Source organism: Chiloscyllium punctatum, chromosome 3 (genome assembly GCF_047496795.1).
Source record: "Chiloscyllium punctatum isolate Juve2018m chromosome 3, sChiPun1.3, whole genome shotgun sequence".
NCBI classification, from domain to species: domain Eukaryota; kingdom Metazoa; phylum Chordata; class Chondrichthyes; order Orectolobiformes; family Hemiscylliidae; genus Chiloscyllium; species Chiloscyllium punctatum.
The window spans coordinates 15,838,054-15,861,331 of NC_092741.1; the positions used below are offsets into that span (position 1 = coordinate 15,838,054).

A 23,278-nucleotide genomic window follows, 5' to 3' on the forward strand; every position below is an offset into this window, starting at 1 on the left:
AGCTCATTCTGCAGATTCAGGGAGGAGAGCCATTTGGGCTTGTTTTGAAACCACGCCCAGAGTTTAAAGGCCAGGATGTGACCTACAATGGCACATAATCCCTCTCCCAAGCTACATCCAAATAATTAAAACCATTTTATTTTTGATTATACTGGAGAAGATCTTGGAGGTTGAGTAAATTTGGCAGGGTCTCAATTTACTATCTGTCATAGACACCAGCAAAGTGAAATAAAAACAAAAGAGAGGGCAACTATATGACCAAAAAATTTGTAAGAACATTTTATTACAATTATGGTTGAAATGAAACAATCTAATCTCAGATACTAGTACAAATATGCATCAGTGCAGGAGACATGAGGTGACATATATGTTGCTCTTTTGATTATTAGGTTCAACAAAGCAGTTACATGGTTTCTGTTGTAATATACTATTTGATTTATTCAACAGAATAAATCCAACCCTGACAAATTACATCTTGGAAAATTTGCATTTTTCATTTAATACTTCTGTTAGGACTTTGCCCAATTCCACCTAATGCATACAGCAGAACTCCAAATGTGTATGGTACATATAGGCTGTAGCTCAGTCTTAAAACTGTAGATTGGTGACTTGAAAGCTGAAGGTGCAATAGTGATTATTGTAGATAATATTACCTTGTTGGCCTTGATACATAAATGGAACCCTGTGAACCAGACTGCCCCAGTGGCTCTGCTAAACTTACTTAACAGTAGTTAGGTCACCATGTCAGTGTTTACCTTAACTAGCAAAACTGAGGGGTATATGAACACTCAGAAAGCATGGGATTACAGAGGGGGGCAAGTGGAGAAAAACAGAATACCCACTGTCCTCACACATGCATGGACTGCCACTTGCTCAGGCACTAAGGACTCCTGGTAATGATTGAGACCAGAGAAATGGAAAAGCTTTACCCTCAGGCATACAGGTGACACTTTGGGCTGTGAAGTTGCAGAAAGCTGACACTTTTCTGCTTCTTATTGAAGGATGTCTACCTTACCTTAAGTACAATGAAAACTATCCTCTTGTAGTGCACGTTACTTGGCCAATTGGTCCAAAAGTAGAAGATATACATCTCAATTGAAAATCTAAAAGCTGGAGAATGTCCAGCTACGTATCTTTAAACCCACAAAATGCAAAAGTTAAAGCAATTTCGCTCATACTGAAGATCTGTTATAGCCACATGCTAAAGCAGCAAACTAATGGAAAAAGCAAGCAGTCAAAGCCAGTCGCACAACTGAAGTTAATTGATATATGGATGTAGATCGCTGGTAATTTGGTGTTACCTAAATAAGGACAGATTCTCTTTGTCATTTGGCTCCATGGTTTTTGCTCCAAGTTTTCTGAATATTGTGTGCGCTTGTCCCTTCCGAGGGGTTGCTGGGTCTTCAAGCACATACTCCAGAATGTGAGGGTTGTCGTCATTCCGTCTGATGTAACCTTTGTTGATGAGGTGCATGATGCAAGACAGAACGTCCATATTGCTGCAGTTAAAGTGAAGGAACTTATGTGCTAAACTTGATCCCTGGTTCTGACAGCTTTCAATCACCTGCAAATGGTTTAGTGACACATGGTAAGAAACAGCTCTTCAAAATTACACTGCAATCTGTAGGTCCACGCACTTACCAAAAGTAGCCTCTTTGTTATAAGGATACAGTTTTATAAATTAAGCTGTACATGCATTTACTAACCCAAAAGACATTCTCAGTTGTTAAACAAGACCTCACTTGCCTGTCAAGCTTCACTGATTAGATCCCAGATTAGAACAAAGCCACACATCTACTAAATGAACAGAACTCAAACAGAGCAGCAAATTAGAGCCCCAAAGGTTATCCTTTGTTTGAAATTTGGGAAGAATCTGCCAGGGATTCCCACTCTACTTGGTAAATGTACATTTATGAATACATCACACACTGATAGAGTCAGGAAAATACAAAAGGCTAACTCAGTGATATTTTGAACAGCAGTTTTTACTCAAACTGTACTTCAGTGCCTCAAATATGAAGACATTCATGCAAGAGTACATTCAAGTTTAAAGAAAGCTCTCAGACTTCCTACACCAGAAGACTTCTGGAGCTATGGAGGTCAAATTGTGACCGAACCTTCACCATAGCAACTTAAAAGCAACAAAGCCAGTTAGCACGGAGAAGTTTCTTTCATTGGGACACTTGTTTTACACTGCAGAACAACTGACATTGGGAATGGAGCCTCACAAACCCAACCAGTGCAACACAGCTCACTTTAAAAGTGCATAGATAAGGGACATGCAGACAAAAATACTCATTTATCACAGTCATATACTTCTTTGACAAAATGTAAAACTTTCCTCAAAATCATTAATTACTTTGTTGCTCACTGATTGAATGCTCAGGGGAAATTAGGGATTGGCATCAAAGGAGCTTTGCCAGTGACACATCCCAAATAAATATATTTTTCCAATGTTCTTTTAGGCTGAACAACCCAAGGCCCAAATGTTCAAGAACGCAGACTTCAGCTCGAGCAGCACAGAGGCTTCCTCAACTCTGAACTTTTAAAGGATGGGCAGTAGTGAGTCTAGGAAGGTATTCAGACTGTTTCTTGCTGTCCTCTAACTGGTTTTGAGGAAGAGACCAGAATTAAAACACAAGACATGTTTTAATTAATTCGTTATAAAATTGGGGGCATTAACGACAGCAGCACTTTTGCCCATCCTGACTTTCCCTGAAGAGGAGACAGTGGTCTTTCCTTTGTGAACTTTTCATACACTGGAGTGGAAAAAGAGGAAAATTGAGACATTGCTTTGGGGGAGGGGGTGGAATTGTTGAGGAAGCATTAGCTGTTGGAATTATCTTTAATAGTATATACCACCTTTTAGACTTCCTAGTATCACCACTGCCCGAGGGGCAATGATAATCTAACAATAATTAATAGGTGACTTACCTTGAATACAAGATTATCAATATGAAGTTCCTTCTCAGATTTCATGATCTGGATAATCATGCAATAGATAATGTTTCTCTTGCGTTCTAATGTGCTGGCAGCATCTTCATCCACATTTAAATAGGTTTGCTTTGGCAGCAATGAACAGTACTGCTTATTTGCTGATCCTTTGCACAATATCTTTTCATTCAGCCTCAGGATCCCTACAAGAATACAAAAACGTTAGAAACACAAAGCACAATCAAGGTCAGCTGCTCGGACATATCATGGAGGAGCAGAATGCAAAATATCTGCAAATACACAGTGGGAAAGGAACTCTAAGGAAATAAGACTGTCCAATGGATTAGAACCAGCTTTTGTATCCTGAAATTAGAGCCAGTCAAAGTACGAATGCACCTTGTCAACAGAGTATGCAGCTCTGGTCACCCTGCTATATGAAGGATATTATTAAAACTGGAGATGGTTCAGAGAAGATTTACTCAGCTAGTACCAGGAATGGAAGGCTGGAGTTATAAAGGCTGGATAGGCTGGGACTTTATTCACTGGCATGTAGGAGGCCGAGGGGTGACCTTAGAGGTTTATAAAAACATGAAGGACGTGGATATCGTAAATGACAAGGGTCTTTTCCTTAGGATAGGAGTGTTCAAAACTAGGGGGCATATTTTTAGGCTGCAAGGAAAACAATTTTAATTTTTTTTGAGGGGAAACTTTTTTTAAAACATGGAGAATGGTTCACGTGTGGAATGAATTGCCACAGGAAGTGGCGAAACTTAAAATACGTTTAGATAAGTAGATGAATAGGAAAGGCTTGGAAGGATTTCGGTCAAACAGACAGGTGGGACTAGTTTAGTTTGGGAACATGGTCGGCATGGACTAGTTGGATCGAAGGGGTAAAAACAATGACTGCAGATGCTGGAAACCAGATTCTGGATTAGTGGTGCTGGAAGAGCACAGCAGTTCAGGCAGCATCCAAGTAGCTTCGAAATCGACGTTTCGGGCAAAAGCCTTTCATCAGGAATAACCTTTATCTGGAATAATAATCTGTTACATCAGGCTTTCACTTATCGACTACAACTTTGCCTTCATCACCATAATCCCTACAAACTAATTTCAAAACTCTGCGACCTAGGTCTTGGCTCGATGCTCAAACTGGATCCTCAACTTATTGACTCTCAGACCACAATCAATTAAGATAAACTCAAGCTCCCCTTCCACAATAATCCTCAACACCAGCGCCCCACATGGTTGTGTACCCAGCCCCTAACTGTATTCCCTGCACACCCACTACGCAGCCAAATTTCTTACAAACGCTATCCACAAATTTGCTAACGAGACCAACGTTGGAGTTGGGATATCAAACAATGATGAGTCGGAAAACAGGATGATAGAGGGCTTGGTGCAATGATAACTTCTCTCTCAATGTCCGCAAAACAAAAGGACTGATCATTGACCGCAGGAAGAAAGGAGGACACACCCTAATCTACATCACCAGGGTTGAGGCAGAGAAGGTTAAGAGCATCAAGTTCCTCAGAGTGATGCTAACTGACCACCTGCCCTGGATTCCCTTCTAGATGCAATGGTCAATGCACCACAAAGCCTCTTCTTCCTCAGGAGGCGTAGGACATTCAGCATTCCCATAAGGGCCCTCAGCAATTTTTACAGACGCACAACAGAAAGCATTCTATCTGGGTGCATATATGGTACAGCAAGTACTCTCGCCAGAACCGGTAAACTACATGAAGTTGTGTGCACAGGCCAGACTGTCACAGAAGCCAGCCATCCATGGGAGAAGATGCTGGAAAATCTCAGCAGGTCTGGCAGCATCTGTAAGGAGAGAAGAGAGTTGACGTTGAGTCTAACTGACCCTTTGTCAAAGCTTAAAAAAAAGGGAGAAATAGGGAGGTATTTATACTAGGTCCAGAAGCAAAGGTAGCAATAAAGAGGTGATAATGACAGTGCATAGAGAGATTAGGAGCTGTGAATGACCAAGGCTGAAGCTAGTGCTGTGTATGTGGGGGATGGGTGAAGCAGAGGCAAAATGGAAAACACGGGAGAAGGGTAGCAAAGGGGGAAGGGGAGAGAAATAAAGGTCATGACAGAGAGTGGGGAGCGAGAGAAAGAGACAATCAATCAAGAAATAAGAGGTACAGAACAGTGAAAAAAAATTTTAAAAATAAATAAAATAAATGAAATAAAATTAGAGCAGAATGAAAACAAAGGGGTCAAGATAGGATAATCATTTGAAGTTGTTGAATTCAATGTTGAGACCAGCAGGCTGTAAAGTGCCTAGTCAGAAGGTGAGATGCTGTTCCTCCAATTTGTGTTGTCTCCAACACCGTGACTGATATCCGACAGGCTTTTCTCCCATCCACGGGCTCCATTTACACTTCTCACTGTCTCTGAAAGACTGCCAAAGACCCCTCCCACTTCAGTAATATTCTCTTTCAACCTCTTCTGTCAAGCAGAAGATACAGAAGCTTGAACACATGAACAAATAGGTTCAAGAACAGCTTCTTTCCTGCTGAGATTAGACTGATGAAGGGGCCTCTCTAACTTCAAATCTAATGTCGATCTTGTTTTTATGCACCTCGGGTGCAACTGGAACCTTGCTGTAAACACCCTGCGATCTGTATGTGCTGCCTGCACTGATCACTAAAACAAAACTTTTCATGGCACTTAGGTACATGTGACAATAACAATACATTAAAAAAATTATTAAACTGGAGGAAATACATTTGTAATCTAAAGGATATCTAACAATTTAGAAATAGCGGAAGAGCTGTGTTGACAACATACATGTGAAAACTAACACTAAGCTTTCAGATCAGACTCTGGAGGAAGGGGATGATGACATTCAGATGAGGAAAAGGAGGGTGTCAAGAATAGACCCTTGGGGAACATCAGCAACCATGGTGCAGGAGCAGGAAGAGAAGCCATTCCAAGTAATTCTCTGGTGACAGTTTGCTCACTAAGAACAGGACCAGGACAGAGCAGTTTCAGCCGGCTGGGCAACAGTCAAGGGGCAACGGGAGAAAGATGATGCGACCAATCGTATTCAAAGGACACAAGTAGGTCAAGACAAATGAGGAAGGCAAGTTAATCTCTGGAACAGTGAGGTACCGTGGCTTTAATGTACATGCAGCAGCTGAGCAAGAACAATGGGATAGATAATCCTTGCACCCAACACTGTAAAGATGTGAAATGCCACTCTTCCATTACAGCGCTCAGCATTAAAAGCCATCAATTTTCAAACTGCATTCCATCTATTTTTAATGGCAATACATTATATCTAGAACTACAGTCCTCCACTGGCCTGCTGCACAAATGAATGGAACCGAGCATCAAAACTGAGAATTCCTATTGTGGTCAATACTTGATTTGGACAATTTTAGCTAAAGCAGTATTTGGAGTGCTACACTTTGGAGCAAGCCTGGAGTGGTAAACACAACCAAATTTATTTTTAAATGCAGGCATTTTTATTTACAGGTAGCAATTCCTGCTTGTCAATATCAGGTCAACTGCAAATCAGGTCAGTCTGCAACTTAGTTCCACTGTGATGAGTGCTGCCCCTCACACAAAGTGTATAAGGTGCAGGTGGGGCTGCAAGCATTCGTTCCAAGAACTGCAGTCAACGGTCAGAAACAGGAGAAAGGACTTTGGAAAAATAACACACTCTTCTTACACAGTAATTTCATATTTTTCAACAATAGAAATAGTTGATGATTTAATACCTAAAGAGTGAACTTGGTCGGGAGGAACATACATACCTTTGAGTCTGTTTTTATTGTCAGTGCCTGGATGCACTAGGATGTCATTTTCTCCTATCAGGGGTTCCAGTGCATGACTAATCAAAACTGGGGACAAACCAGTCGATTTCAAGATGGTCTCCACAGGAATTTCCTTATAAAAGAAAACAAAGTAGTGTAAAACATCTGTACCTTCGGATCTTTCAGCACCAGTTGATTAAATTTATTGCGCCTGTGCCAGTTTTCAAAAGGATATCAAATTTCTTTTACTCCTTTGCTTTTTCTCTGCCATCCTAGATAATCCCTTTGAAAGTCAATATTCAATTGCTGGCACTGCTTTCACATAGTGCATTACAAGTCATAATGAGTAACTCAACCTGGATATTTTGCCAATGAGCTCAAGTCTATCCCTCTGATTCTCCTTATTTACTCTTATCAAAGCCCCAGCAAATTTTCAACACTTCAATCTCTAAGCCCTCTCCCACACTCGAAGTAAAACAATCCCACTTCACTCAGCTCTCTGCACAGCAGTCATTCCTCACCCCAAATACTATTTTCATAACTGTCCACTGCATAGGTCCTAACATCCTTCTAAAGCTTTGGTACACAGAATTGGACAATAGTCTCGCTGAGGCTACACCAAAGGCATACCTTACCTGTTCTTAAACTCTCTCTTTCAAGACATGGATCCCTTTTTTAAATGAGCCCCTTGCCTCACTGTCTTGTAAGACTTCTGTACATAAACCCTGAGGTCTGCTTGCTCTGGTACCTCTTCAAAGTTGCAATGGGGGACTTTAACTTCCCAGATATTGACTGGGAAAGCTATAGCTCGAGTTCGTTAGATGGGTCGGTGTTTGTCCAATGTGTGCAGGAGGGTTTCCTGACACAATATGTAGACAGGCCAACAAGAGGTGAGGCCATACTGGATTTGGTTCTAGGTAATGAACCAAGCCAGGTGTTAGACTTGGAGGTAGGTGAGCACTTCGGGGACAGTGACCACAACTCGGTGACTTTTACTCTAGTGATGGAGAGGGATAAGTGTGCACTGCAGGGCAGGAGTTATAGCTGGGGGCAGGGAAATTATGATGCGGTGAGGCATGACTTAGGATGCGTGGATTGGAAAAATAGGCTTCAAGGGAAGAACACAAATGATATGTGGAGATTGTTCAAGGAACAGCTAATGGGTGTCCTTGATAAGTATGTACCAGTCAGGCAGGGAGGAAAGGGTCTTGTGAGGGAGCCGTGGTTTAACAAGGAATTGGAATCCCTTGTGAAAGGGAAGAGGGCGACCTATGTAAAGATGAGGCGTGAAGGTTCATTTGGGGCGATTGAGAGTTATAAGGTAGCCAGGAAGGATCTAAAGAGAGAGCTAAGAGCAGCGAGAAGGGGACATGAAAAGTCCTTAGTTGGTAGGATTAGGGAAAACCCAAAGGCTTTCTATAGGTATGTCAGGAATAAAAGGATGACTAGGGTAGGTATCGGTCCAGTCAAGGATAGTAGCGGGAAGTTGTGTGTGGAGGCACAGGAGATTGGTGAGACACTAAATCAATACTTTTCGTCAGTATTCACTCAGGAACAGGACATTGTTGCTGATGTGAATATTGAGTCACAAGTGATTAGAATGGATGGCCTTGAGGTATGTAGGGAAGAGGTCTGGGGAATACTGGAAAGGATGAAAATAGATAAGTCCCCTGGGCCTGATGGCATTTATCCTAGGATCCTCTGGGAAGCTAGGGAGGAGATAGCGGAGCCATTGGCCTTGATTTTTATGTCGTCGTTGTCTACGGGAATAGTGCCAGAAGACTGGAGGATAGCGAATGTGGTCCCCTTGTTCAAGAAGGGGAGCAGGGATAGCCCGAGTAACTATAGGGCAGTGAGTCTCACTTCTGTTGTGGGCAAAGTCTTAGAGAGAATTGTAAGGGATAGGATTTATGAACATCTGGATAGGAATAGTGTGATCAAGGATAGTCAGCATGGTTTTGTGAAGGGCAGGTCGTACCTCACAAACCTTACTGAATTCTTTGAGAAGGTGACCAAGGAAGTGGACGAGGGTAAAGCAGTAGATGTGGTGTATATGGATTTTAGCAAGGCGTTTGATAAGGTACCCCATGGCAGGCTAATGCAAAAACTACGGAGGTATGGCATTGAGGGTGCATTAGAGGTTTGGATTAGGAATTGGCTGGCTGGAAGGAGACAGAGGGTAGTAGTTGATGGTATTGGTTCATCTTGGAGCGCAGTTACTAGCGGTGTTCCACAAGGATCTGTTTTGGGACCATTGCTGTTTGTCATTTTTATAAATGACCTGGAGGAGGGGCTTGAAGGCTGGGTGAGCAAGTTTGCGGATGACACAAAAGTCAGTGGAGTTGCGGACAGCGAAGAAGGAAATGGCAGGTTACAGCGGGATATAGATAAGTTGCAGAGCTGGGCAGTAAGGTGGCAAATGGAATTCAATGTAGCTAAGTGTGAAGTCATTCACTTTGGTAGGAGTACAAGAAGATGGATTACTGGGCTAATGGTAGACTACTTGGTAGTGTGGATGAGCAGAGGAATCTTGGTGTCCATGTACACAGATCTCTGAAAGTTGCCACCCAGGTAAATAGTGCTGTGAAGGCGGCATATGGTGTACTGGGCTTTATTGGTAGAGGAATTGAGTTCCGGAGGCCTGAGGTCATGTTGCAGTTGTATAAGACTCTGGTGCGGCCTCATCTGGAGTATTGTGTGCAGTTTTGGTCGCCATATTATAGGAAGGATGTGGAGGCATTGGAACGAGTGCAGAGGTGGTTTACCAGGATGTTGCCTGGTATGGTAGGAAGATCGTATGAGGAAAGGCTGAGGCACTTGGGGCTTTTCTCATTGGAGAAAAGAAGGTTTAGGGGAGATTTGATAGAGGTATACAAGATGATTAGGGGTTTAGATAGGGTTGACAGTGAGAACCTTTTTCCCGCTAATTAAGTCAGCTGTTACTAGGGGACACAGCTTTAAATTAAGGGGTGGTAGGTATAGGACAGATGTTAGGGGTAGATTTTTTACTCAGCGGGTTGAGTGTTCATGGAATGCCCTGCCAGTAGCAGTGGTGGACTCTCCCTCTTTATGGGCATTTAAGCGGGCATTGGATAGGCATATGGAGGTTATTGGGCTAGTGTAGGTTAGGTAGGCTTTGGTTGGCGCAACATCGAGGGCCGAAGGGCCTGTACTGCACTGTATTTTTCTATGTTCTATGTGCTAGCTCGTCTATATAAACTAATCAGCTCAGCCTTGTTAAACTTTGTCTTTCAATACAAACTTTCATGAAATTATCTCATTATCTTATACAAAACTCTTGACTAGAGTGACCAATAATACCTGCAAGCATTGCAGGTCTTTACAGTAAAATGTTATTACTTTTACAAAGGCCTTGGCTGCAGTTAATACCGCTCATATGACATGACCCATGGGATTTATTCAAATTGTGAGACTGTCACATCAGCATTAACATTACGATGCAGAATACTTGGGTGTCACAAACAAATCCTTGAATTACTGAGGGCCAATAATGATGTATGGAACTATCATTTCTAAAATAAACAGCTCTGGTTTACCTCCCGTTCATTAAATTGCAGCAGGATGTACAGTTGCAGAGTGGACACGTGCAAACTCAGCGATCCATAGGTGATGACAGCATGTCCCAGCCACGTCCACTGTAACCGTCGAGGTTTTGTGCTGCTGAGCCCATAAACATTTTGGCCTGGGAGTGTAAGGACAGAAATCAGAGTCTGGACTTTGCATAAGGAATTCTAGAACACTGCTATTTAAACATTGTTTTCAATTCTACAAATATCCTCACAAGCAGAAGAAAGCTTCTTGAACCTGAGAGTGAATGCTGAACAGAACAATGAAAAGAAAAGTTGAAAATGGTGAAAATACTTGGCTGGTCTGGCAGCATCTGAGAGGGGGGGAACAGTTGTGACCCGAGCTGAGAATGGAGGCTGCTTACAGTCACTGCTCTTTCTTCCATAACCAAATCGGGCTCAGATATACTCTATACACATTCCAATTCAAATTTCACCCTTCATATTTCAATCCTACCTTCACCTTTCTCAGTAGCTCTGAATCCAGCTCCAGCTGATCAGGTCCATGGTACCATTTCATCTTTTAATAAAAAGCTTTTTTCTCTTCCTTTCAACGTGAAGGGCTGCAGCTTCAAAAACTCATGGACATAAGTGTCCCTCCAGATCCTTTTCTCCCCACCACTTTCTCCAAATTCTATCCCTTCTTCCAATTTCATCCCTTGCCGTATTTTCACGATTCATTCTGATGTCCTACTTTCTGACTGAGCAATCAGTCCTCTGCAGAAGTCTTCAGTTTCACCCTGTTCACCCTCACCGAGAGGTGGGGAGCTCGAGATGCCTTAAATTCCAGCTCTTTGGACAGAATCTTTCATTATCCCAACACAATGGGCACTTATTCCCATCTTCAGATTTCTCCTTCCATCTGGATATCTCCATTGGATGCTTATTAATCTTTTCCATTGATAACTGCTGGCAAGACAGCAAACATTTTAACTGCTCTGCTCCTCTCTGGCTCATCCAAGCTGTTTCCTGCAGCTGAAGGTACTGCACTCCATTATCATAGTTCTGATTCTATATTGTCATCTATCCTGTCGACAATGTTGTTGCTGTCTGGCATAGCTTGGACACCAATTCCCAAACAATTCATCCTTCCTCCTCTTGAATCATGAAGCTTCACACTGATTAAATCAAGAAATTCCTCCTCTGCAGTCCTTCCCTCCATGTTCTGCAGGTGCACAATCCTTTATCCAAAATGCTTGGGACCAGCTGGTTTGCAGAATTCAGAATTCTTTGAATTTCAGAATAAGTGACAGTTTGATGGTGAATTTTTTAAAAATCTTACCGAAGAGCAGACCCACTGTGAGTAATACGGGTCCTGTGACAGAATTAAGGCCTGTCAGAGCTGGGCCACACCTTCCACATCACATCTGAGTGACACATATCAAGTGGGTGTGGAGTTGGGTTAACTGTTTGTACGCTAAACAACCTTGTTAATGGAAAAAACAACTTCACAAAAAACCTTTAGATTTTGGAGTTTATCGGATTTTGGATAAAGGGTTGTCTATCTGTACTTCCTTCCCAAGATCTCTAACCAAGACTGCATTGGTAGATGTATCCCTTCAGCCTGTGTGTGCCCAAATAACTTGTCCCGATCTTGACTCTTTTTCCACCTACATAATTCTCCATGGTGCCTGATCTGTAAACTAAGCAAAATTCTAACAGGACCAGAGGGGTTAGATGCAAGAAGGATGTTCCTGATGGTGGGGGAGTCCAGACCCAGGAGTCATAGTTTAAGGATAAGTGGTAAAGGTTTTAGGACTGAGATGAGAAATTTCTTTACACGGAGTCTGCGGAATTCCCTACCATAAAGTGGTCGAGGCCAAACCATTGTGCTTTCAAGGAGCTAGATTTTGCTCACGCAGCTAAAGGATCAAGGGAGGAAGAATGAGATTAGGGTATCAAGTCATCATCATCATCACCGAATCGTGGAGCAGGCTAAAGGAGTCAAACAACCTACTCCTATCTTCGATATTTTATGCCCGTTTTCTCCTTAGCTCCACTTCACCAGTGTCTGATCTCTCCACAGCCCCTTTCACCATGGCATGATGGATAAGGACACCCCGATCACTCCCTTTTATTGTTCTCCACACCCATCTGCCTTCTATGTCCAGCATTCCAAATCCTCCCCTCAAAAAATAGTTCAACAAAATCACTTTTAACCATTCTTTCCAAAATCCAGCTATCTAACTTGTGGCTTTCCATTTGCTGCAACATTTCAGAACCTAATAATTTGCTTAAATCACAGCTTTAATGACTTTGTCCACAAAACAAAAGACATAGGAGTAGAATTAGGCCATTCAGCCTATCAAGTATTCGAATAGTGGAGATCATGGTTGATTTATGTCACAATGCCATTCTCTTGTAACCCTCTATTCCCTTACTAATTAGAAACTTGTCTTAAATACATTCAATAACTTGGCTTCCAGAGTCTTCTGCTGCACAGTGTTTTGCAGATTTCACTACCCATAGATAAAGAGATTCCCTATTCAGTTCTAAAGGGTTGTCCTTCACTTGAGGCCATTTACTCAGGTCCTAGTCTTTCCTACCAATAGAAACATCTTCACGTCCACTCTATCCAAGTTTCAGAATATTGAGAGATTTTATCAAGATTGCTCCCTCATCATTTGAAACGCCATTGAGCACAGACACCTGATAAAACCATGGTGGTATTGATGGTATTATTGCTAAATCATTAATCCAGAGATGCAGGTAATGTTCTGGGCACCTGGGCCAAATACCATGAAGGCAGAGACTGAAACGAATTTAATAAAAATCCAGAATTAAAAAGTCCACTACTGACCATTAAACCATTGCCAAGTCCATCAGGTCCATTGAAGAAGCAAACTGCCATCCTTACAAAGTCTGGTCTGTGTGAGATTTAGACCCACAGCACTGTAAGTGACCCATAACTACGCTGTGGGCAATTAGGAATAGGCAATAAATGGCTGCCTAGCCAGCAACACCCACGTTAATTTTAAAAAACTCATGCCTTGGTCACATTTTCATTGTCCTAAATATCCAGATTTAAACAGATAAGGCAGAAAATAGGCATAGCCATCCACCACAAAATCTACGTTATTTAAAATACCACAGGATCAACCTGGAATGCAACCTGCCTTTTGTCCACTGCAAGGCACCTTGTTAAAATACCTCAGCACGATCCTCTCCACCTTCATCCCCAGCAGTAAGTGCAAGGATTCATGGATTTGGAGAACCATTAAGTCAAGTTCATCTGATCAGCTGTTTCGGCTTTTCCTAGCCCACCAGCCAAATTTCCTCCCAAGGTATCCACTGCCTTAGGCCTGAATTACCATCACTCACTTTTTTCTCCTATTTCCCCTCATGCCCTCTCCAAGTTCATCTTGACCATGAGGCTTAACTCCTGTTTTCTCAGCATTATTCCCACTAAATTAATCCTGAAGTCCATGAGTGTTGAAATTATAACCTGTTCTCTCTCTCTGTTGCTATCCCTCTTTTCAGCTTCATCTCGGTCTCCTTTAAAAAAAAACCAAGATAACCCCCCACTGTAAACTGTTGACACATCTCGCCTCACTTTCCCAATGGCTCCTGTCTCTCAAATGGAATTCCATAAATCCCTCTAAACAGGTTTTAAAACCTCTCACATTGCCAAAACAGATCTTACCAAAATCACAAATGACATTCTTTGTGACTGTGACAAAGGTAAACTATTTCATCGCGCCCTTGTCAACATATCTACAGGACTTGACAACGTTGGCCATGTCTTCATCTAGTGGCTCTTTTTATAGGACAGTTGGATAGGACCGCATTCTTTTGGTCCCATGTTGATCTAAACTTAGTCAGAGCACTACCTCTGCAATGTCAGTCTTCCCGACTGCTGCATCATTATATCACAAGGGGTCACCGCAGAGTAAATATTCCTTTGGCACTGGGTAATTTGAAACCATCATCCTTACTCCTGATTTTAAACTCTTCCCTAGCTACTGACTCCAAACCCCTCCCTGGCAACAAACTTATTAAACCAGGCTCCTGACAACAGTAGTGCTGATGACCACATATCCACACCATCACTACGATCGGCTATTTCCAAATCAGTCACATCGCCTCTGCCTCAACTCATCCACTAGTGAAAGCCTCATTTGTGTCTTTGTTACCTCTAGAGTTAACTGCTAAAAAGCACACTTGGGTCATCTCCCACATCCAATCTTCTGTAAACTTTGCCATCCAGAACTCAGCTTGTACTAAGGCTCACTCACCGTCTCTATCCTTGCAGATTAATTTCTGATCAAGAAATGTCTTGATTTGAAAATTCTCTTCACATGGCCCTGTCATGTTCTCCCCCATGTTATCTCCAGTCCGTCCAACTCCTGAGATATATGTGCTCATCCAATACAGCCTCTTGAGCATCCTGAAGTTTTAAATCACTCCGTCTGAAGGGCCTTGGGCACCAAACAACAAATTTCCTCCCCAAAACCTCCTTTCGGCTATTAGGACACGATTTAAAAGCTACAGCAATGCTGCCAGGGTTTATAAGTTGCAGTTATGAAGAACAATTGGATAGGCTAGGGCTGATTTCCTCATAAAAAGGGAGGCTGAGGGGTGACTTAATCGAGGTGTATACAATAATAGGGCAACATGGTTGCTCAGTGATTAGCACTGCTGCCTCAGCACTGGGGACCCAGGTTTAACTCCACCTCAGGCAACCATCTGTGTGGAGTTTGCACATTTTCCCCATGTCTGCGTGGGTTTCTTCCAGGTGCTCCGGTTTCTCCCCTCAGTTCAAAGATGTGCAGTTTAGATGGATTAGCCATGCTAAATTGCCCATAGTGCTCAAGGACATGCAGCACAGTAACTTGCAGGGCTACAGATCAAGCATTGGAAAGTGGGATCAGAATGGGTAGCTCGTTTATTCAGCCAACAAAGACTCTGTGGGTTGAATGGCCTCTTTCTTGCTGACATTTCTATATTGTTCTACCTTTAGACCATCTGCCCTCATTGTCTTACACAGGTTGGTATCTAATTTTATAACTTCCATCCAAAGGATCTTACAATATTTTATTACATTAAAGGTACACAGATATATGTTGTTTCTTGCCTCCCTTTTCCTACCTATCTCAAAAAACATAGGTCTGACAAATGGTCACTAACCTGAAACATTAACTATGGCTCTCTACAGATATTAATAAACATGTAGGGCATTTCCAATATTTTCTAATCGTTTGTAAAGGAACAAACTATTGTAAAGGAACAATAGAGCAGCTTATACTGGGAAACAAAGGAATGGATATTAAAGAAGGTCGCAGCAGGGGTATCAAATTGGGTCCTCAATGGATATATCCTCTGATGCATGCTCCCAAGTGGGGAGGTACATGTTGGCTGAATGATCTGCCAGAAGGAGTAAGCAATAGAAGCAGGCACAGGAAAAGCCTGGGAACAGGGCTGGAATGGAAGTCACAAGATAAGATGGAATAAATTTGAATTTCAGTTCACAAAGTCTGAAATCAACTCATTGGGTCATAACTGTTTCAAAAGGACAGAGATGACATCTATGAATCATCATGCAGCTGTGCAACACAAGTCTGACAAAGCTTGCAAAATAAATGAGCCATCTACCATACTTTATTTGGTGCATCCCAAAGTAAAGCAGCTGAATAGGTTTTCACTCCACTACAGGGATTTAATTACTACTTTGATACAATTTCATCAAGTAAAGAAACCATGGAACATCTCACCGTCACTCAACATGGCACGGTGGTTAGCACTGCTGCCTCACAGCTCCAGAGACCCGGGTCAATTCCCGCCTCAGTTTGGAGTTTGCACATTCTCCCAGTGTCTGTATGGATTTCCTCCCACAGTCCAAAAATGTGCAGGTTAGGTGAATTGGCCATGCTAAATTGCCCGTAGTGTTAGGTGTAGGGGAATAGGTCTGGGTGGGTTGTGCTTCAGCAGGTCGGTGTGGACTTGTTGGGCCAAAGGGCCTACTTCCACACTAAGTAATCTAATCTCATCTAACACAATCTTTGACAAGATAAATTCAAGTGTAGTAATTCATGGAGTCTTCAATTCAAACCTCCCTCACCCTGTGGTACTGCTTCACTGATATCACAGTCTACAAACAAAACTGAGGTTGTACAAACTGTAAAAGCTAAAACCCATGGTCATCTCGGATGAGCACCTAGTGGGTTTCATTCTAAGATTTGGCACACCACTTGAGACTGCATAAACAGGGACTTATTCAGCACAGAAAATCCTGATACAAGGCCACAAGCAATTAAAGTCAGTTTACAATTAGTGCTGAATTTATGGGCTCTTTAAAAGTAATTACATGCCCCTGTCTTGTAAATGTTTCCTTATTAGTCATCTTTGTCATAACTCTCCTATTAGACAACAATGTAACTACTTCTGTCTCTGGGCAGCAGTTCTCATTCATTTGGCTTAAATTGTTGTACCAGAACCTTCATTTCTTCTCCTTTGTTCTAAGCACAAAGACAACAGTTTTCAATTTGATTCAAATACTAACTAATAGTGTAGAAGTCAGAGAACTCCTCCAGGAAATTGCTGAGGGCAGATGAGAAGAATGCTCTCGGATTATCATGATAACAGAGAAAAGATATGGACCAACAGCGTGGAGAAAGCACGAGGACTTTCAAATCAGTTTCTTCTGCTGTTGTAGGCGGCTGGTCTTCCATCATCTGCGCAAGATAAAGTTCACTGTCAAACTCATGAATGTACAAATGCAAATAGTCATTGTTGTTCATCATCTTTAAAATACTACAAGGCTTTTCACTGAAGCATTATCTTGGCAGCACGGTGGCTTCGTGGTTAGCACTGATGGTTCGACTCTGGTTCAATTCCAGCCTCAGGTGACTATCTATGTGGAGTTTGCACATTCTCCCCTTTTCTGCATGGGTTTCCTCGAGGTGTTCTGGTTTCCTTCCACAATCCAAAGATGTGCAGGTTAGGTGAATTGGCCATGCTAAATTTCGAGGAGAAAGTGAGGACTGCAGATACTGGAGATCAGAGCTGAAAATGTGTTTCTGGAAAAGCGCAGCAGGTCAGGCAGCATCCAAGGAACAGGTTTCCTGAAGAAGGGCTAATGCCCGAAATGTCGACTCTCCTGTTCCTTGGATACTGCCTGACCTGCTGCGCTTTTCCAGCAATACATTTTCATGCTAAATTTCCCCAGAGTGTTCAGGGATGGGAAGGTTAGGTGCACTAGTCAGGAACAAATATAGGGTGTAGGGGAATGGGCCTGGGTGGGTTACTCTTCAAAGGGTCAGTGTGGACTTGGGCCAAAGGGCCTGTAGAGATTCTAATACTAAAATTGTAAAGAGAACTACATAACGACATATTACATAAATTATATAGTGGTAGTGTTGATACCTTACAGACCTCCTCCTATTTCATTCGCATCATCTCAGCCTGAAAGCAATTCTTTCTATTTCTTTATTCTCATGCCCATGGGAGCTAGGAGTGAAATGCAGCCACTAATGGACTGTGTTATGAAGTTGAAGGCCTATACTGTACCTTTAAGAGAGACTGAATGCTATTCTGAACCGAGAGATTACAAGCAGCTGTGTATATGACTAGATGGCAGTCCCAGAGTGTACTGGAAAATTGAAAATATGTAACATTTGGCTGTGAAATGTATACCTGAGTTTTGGGTGCTGTTTTGACAACAATTCGAATTTAACCAGTTTAAATTATGTCCCAGGATACTAAAACCCAATGAAGTTTGAATTTATTGTTTGGCCAACATCAAACCAATGAGACAATCTGATGCTGGGGGTATATAATGTGGGATTTTGAACACTGGTCGGAGAGCAACTGCCATTGAGAGAGAAATGTCTGGAGAACTAACATCCTGCTCTCCAAGAAATTAGGGAACACTCTCTATCAAAGGTACCTTTTCATATGAAACATACTCGCAGTAAAAAGACAGACAAAAACCCAGGGTGATCAGCAGCCGGAAGACAGACACAGATGACAACAGCAGTCATGTGGTTTTGAAATTAAGTTGATGTAATTTTAATAAGTACCTTATTAGAACAGCATATACTTACAGATATGGAGGCAGATAATAAGGCGTTAAGAGAAAGGGGGGCTTAGAATTGTGAACAGTTGTTTAATGTTCATTTTTAGAGTTTAAAAAATAGATATTTTGTTCAAATAGCGGAATTTGAGAGTTCTCTGTCAATCGTATTTTAACAGATTACGAGGCGAGGTGAGCTTTTCTGGGTGTTGGGTTTAATTAACACAGAGGGGTTCAACACTGTGTTATAACAGTTGGCTGTTTCATGCAGGAGGGCAGTAGCCATGAACTGCATAGAAAACATGACATCTGGAAGTAAATACCTGTTGTCTTCAACATTAAGATATCATTTATTTTCAATACTTGAGTATTGTAATCTGGATCAAGTTTGTGATCACTAAACCATTTTAACAAAGTCTCACAACCAAAAAAGTCTGAGAACTATGAATCTAGCTTCCTTTTGAAAACATCAAATCTTTATGAATCACAGAATCCCTACAAGTATGCAAAGAGAGCATTTGGTCCCTCAAGTCAGCACTGACCCTCCAAAAAGCATGCCACCCACACCCAAACATAACATCTGTGCCACCTCCACCCCAAAACATTTAGCTTGGTCATCCACCTAAGTTACACAGAGGCATAGAAATCTACAGCATGGAAACAGACCCTTCGGCCCAAGCTGTTGATGCCTCCCAGTTTGCACAACTGGGCCCGTTTGTTTGCATTTGGGCCATATGCCTCTACACCGATGCCATTTGCATACCTGTATAAATGTTGCTTAAAATGACAAAATTATATTCACTTTCACCACTACCTCTGGCAATCAATTCGAGAGGCTCACTATCCGCTGTGTGAAAAAATTGCCCCTCGCCCGCACCCTTTTGTATCTCTCCTCTCTCTGAGGCTGACCATTTTCCACTCCTTTGTATAACTGTTGTTCTCTCTCTTTGGGCTTTATTCCCACCTATCGTTTACGCCTTTTGCCCTCCCCCAACCTGTCTTCTGCATAAAAAACAACTTTTTCTTCACCACCATCAGTTCTGAGAACTTTGGTTTCTGGGAGGAAACCCCATGCAGACATGGGAAGAACATGCAAACTCCATACAGGTCATCCAAGGCTTGAACCATTTGCCTGAAACTTTGCTTCTGGTGAAGAAATTCACACACTAAACTGAGTTCAGACATTTCAGATCTATGTTGGATTTATCAGTAATTATCTTGATTGAGGATGCTCCACAACTGAACTATTCCAGCTAATTCATAATTCAAGAAAGGCTGAATCTGCTACTTTGTATAGAAAAAGGCTCAAACTGTTGAACGTTTTCAAGTAACTGAAGTCTCTCAATTCACAGTTTTCTGTTAAAAAAATTCACAAGACCAAGAAATAGATTGAACTCCCACAGATTCGTGTGAAGGGAGTATAGGTGCTGCAACTCCATCCTGCCTTTGTGCTAATGTAAGTGGACATCATCTACTCACTTCGTCACCCACATCCTCCAGTTTCTTGTCAAGTTGTTGCAACCTGTAAAGGTGGAATTCCTGTTGTAGCTCATCTGACGCAGTCAGATTCTTCAGCATCTGTTGAGGGTATCTGCTGGGGAAACAGGTCCCAATGTGATCGATCACAGCTCGCTCTAACCAGACTTTGCCCTGGCCCAAAAGGCGATCCGCCAGATAGTATCTGTCAACAAGGAAGAGTTCAGAGAAAACAGCAACAAAAAGTTTATTTCAAGATACTTCCACTCATAACGTGCTGCTGATTACAACTAGAGAGAAGTAAAGTGATGACGAGCTGCTTTCTTGAAGCCATAATTCTATTGAATGGTGGAGCAGGTTGATGGGGGCCAAAATGTCTTACTCCTGTTGCTACTTTGTATGGTCTTACAACAATCAGGTAGGGAGGGGGTACTGCATCTTCAGTATTAATGGAGCTACACTCATCTAACCATTGGAAAGTATTCCATCACACTTCTGATTCATGCTGAGACAAAATATTTAAGCTCAAATTTACTCTGGCAATCACTGCGGTCAAGACAGCGCTCCAGATGAGCTTCTAATCAATCATGACCCCCCCCGGGATTTTTTTGTGTGTTTTTTTAGTGTGTGTGTGTTTGTTTTGGGGGGGGGGGGGGGGTGTTGAGTGCATTACTGATTCATGGGAGGTGGGCAGTTCTGACAATGCCAGCATTTGCTGCCATTCCTTAATTGTTTTTTCAACCAACTGGTTTGTTAAGACATTGCTATGTCTCAAGTCACATGAAGAACTGACCAGCTAAGGATGGCAGATTTCCTTCCCTAAATCGTATTAGTATACCAAAATGTAGTTTAAAAATACAGTTGATTATAGTTTTATATTCCAGACTTTATTAACTGATTTCAAATTCCACCAACTGCTTTTGTAGGATTTGAAGCCATCTCTCCAGGACATGGATGTGGAAGTGCCAGTGTTGGACTGGGATGGACAATGCCAGAAGTCACCAAGTTATATTCAAAAGATCTATGAAATCACAAGCTTTCAAAGCGCTGTTCCTTCAAGTGAAGTCTCCTCCTGTTGAACTATAACCCGGTGTTGTGCATCTTCTGACTTTCTCCAGAATATTAGCCTGCACTTCTGGATTAGCATCATTCCCTCTCAATAGTAACAGCAACCCTGCTAAACATCATAGAAAGTGGCTGTGCTCTCATTTTGGAGATAACCATTGTTCTTCATTGCTACTTAATAGGAAATTGGTTGTCGCCTCTGTATTGCTGCTTGTAGCTGATTTTTCTCGGGGATTACAAATGGAGCTCTGAAATCAGGACTTATCAAACCATTAGGAACTTGAACCAATAGCTAAGATATTACCTTCCTCTTTGTCACCATTTATGTAAACATTCTCTTTACCTGTAGAAATGTTCAAACATGTTAGCGAGCTCAAGTCCAGAGAGGAACAGCATCGGCTCCAGGAATTGCTGCAGTTGGTTTAGTGTTTCCACTTTACTTGTGCTCATTTCGCTTTCTTGGATACGTTGATCAATGTACTGAGCAAACCGTTCACTGACCTGAAGGACAGGGGTATATTTAACTCATTCCATTATGACAAGGTTTTCAATAACAAAACACACATGTGCCCTTCCTACCTTCATCGCCATTTTTCCTCATGTTCTCTTCCAGACCACCTTCTGTCTGGCCCACTGTCCTGACCACAATTCTCAATGAATTCTCAATAATGAAGAGGCACCAGTGTTGGACTGAGGTGGACTAAGTTAAAATTCACCCAACACCAAGTTATAATCCATCAGGTTTATTTGGAAGAACTAGCTTTCGGAGTGCTGCTCCTTCAGGTGGTTTGTATGATTTTTAACAATGAATTCTCAATCAACTAATCTCTTGGCCAAATATCTAACATTGGGGATGGACCCCTTTCCTTATATAATGTTGTCGCTCTCTGCCTCTTTGAAAAGTGCCATCAATTCCTTCCTCCAAAAGGCTGGTCAACCATCAAGGACGGTTACCTTGCAAACTACCACTATCTCCTGAAACATTTTCTTCTACAAATTGGAAATTCATAACTATATTTAGATTGGAATTATAAATTAGAATTTCTACTTGAGACATGGCTTTACAAAGGCATTATTTTCTTCCACCACTGACCACCCCCATCTCCAGTAATCACAATTCAGTAATTCCTGTATTTTAAATTAGACCACATTTCTTCACTGCGTCCATCTGCATTCAGGCCTTACTGCAGGATCATCTCGAAATGTAAAGAGAACCAACCCAACATCGCACCCCCTCGCACACCCCAGCAACAAACCTGTCTACTTTTCACAACTGCAGACTACCCTGTCAATACCTCTCTTCCACCACCCTCAACTTCAACATGTGTAAGGACACTTTCGCCACCAAGTTTGAGACAATTTGATCAGTTTCCTCCCTCCCACTAGCCCAATCAGTCAACCTCCCTCTAAAAGTCCCCAATACTCTTGCTAAGATCTACCACCACTGAACTGCTGATTACCCAACATCCCCTCCCAGTGCCTGTGTTTGTTGACATGATCGATGGTCTTTGTCTTCAGACTCGATGGACATTGTACTCTGAATAATCAAACCTTGACCTCTTAGTTCTGAAGAAATAATCCCCCATCTCCAAAATCCATCTTCTCTTCAGGGTTCTTGAACATGTCATCCAGACAACCAATCTCCAAAACCCACGACCAGCTTTGCAAAAGCTGTTTTAAACCCTCCAATCAGCTTTCCACATCTGACACTGCATCCAAATAACTCAAACATGACAAATGACATTCTATGTGGGAACAAATGAATAAATCAAACCTTTCATTTTTTAAACTGGTCAGCAGCTGTTGGTAGGACTGACCACACCAATCCTGACAACGCAAGGGGAGAATGTGAATGCTTCAGTAGGATACCATATAGTCAGGGAGACTGAGGAACTGACAAGTTATTTAATTGGCCAACAAGTTGGCAAAAGGTGTATAATGTGGGAAAATGCAAAGTTGGTCATTTTGGAAGGGAGAACAAAAGAATGGAGTAAAACTGCTGGACAGCTGCAAAACCCAGGAACCTGTGCGCATAAAACACAGAAGGTTGGCATAAAAGAGTAGCAGGTAATCAAGAAAGTTAATGGAATATTGGTTCTTATTTCAAGGGGGTTGCTGATTTAGAGTAGGAAAGTCTTACTTCAAGAGCACATCTGCAAGTCTGAGCGCTGCTTTGATCCCCTAGCTGAAAGTAAGATAAAATTTCATTGGAGGCAGTTCAGAGAAAGTTCACTCGGATGATCCCTGGAATAGAGGAATTGTCTCGTGTGCAAAGGCTAAACAGGTTGGGATAGTACCCACTGGAGTTCAGAAGAATAAGAGCTAATCTCACTCAAACAAAGAATTCTTAAGGGGCTTGACAGGGTAAACGCTGAGAGGATGTGTCCCTTCATGAGTGTGTCTAGGACCAGAAGGCACTGTCTCAGAACAAAGGGACA

The 23,278-nt window shown here is 42.1% G+C and overlaps 1 protein-coding gene across 2 annotated transcripts in view; it reads right to left on the bottom strand.

Annotated features, from left to right (window-relative positions):
- The window catches only part of LOC140455883 (cullin-9), a 164,092-nt gene that overhangs the window by 39,773 nt on the left and 101,041 nt on the right, over positions 1-23,278 (bottom strand). For both annotated transcript variants that reach the window (XM_072550693.1, XM_072550692.1), the window contains exons 22-28: positions 21,184-21,341; positions 19,779-19,980; positions 16,788-16,959; positions 10,259-10,404; positions 6,702-6,834; positions 2,935-3,137; positions 1,302-1,564 (exon numbers count right to left, since the gene is read on the bottom strand). In XM_072550693.1, coding sequence (XP_072406794.1) covers positions 1,302-1,564; positions 2,935-3,137; positions 6,702-6,834; positions 10,259-10,404; positions 16,788-16,959; positions 19,779-19,980; positions 21,184-21,341 — 1,277 coding nt within the window. The remainder of the gene's footprint in view (positions 1-1,301; positions 1,565-2,934; positions 3,138-6,701; positions 6,835-10,258; positions 10,405-16,787; positions 16,960-19,778; positions 19,981-21,183; positions 21,342-23,278) is intronic.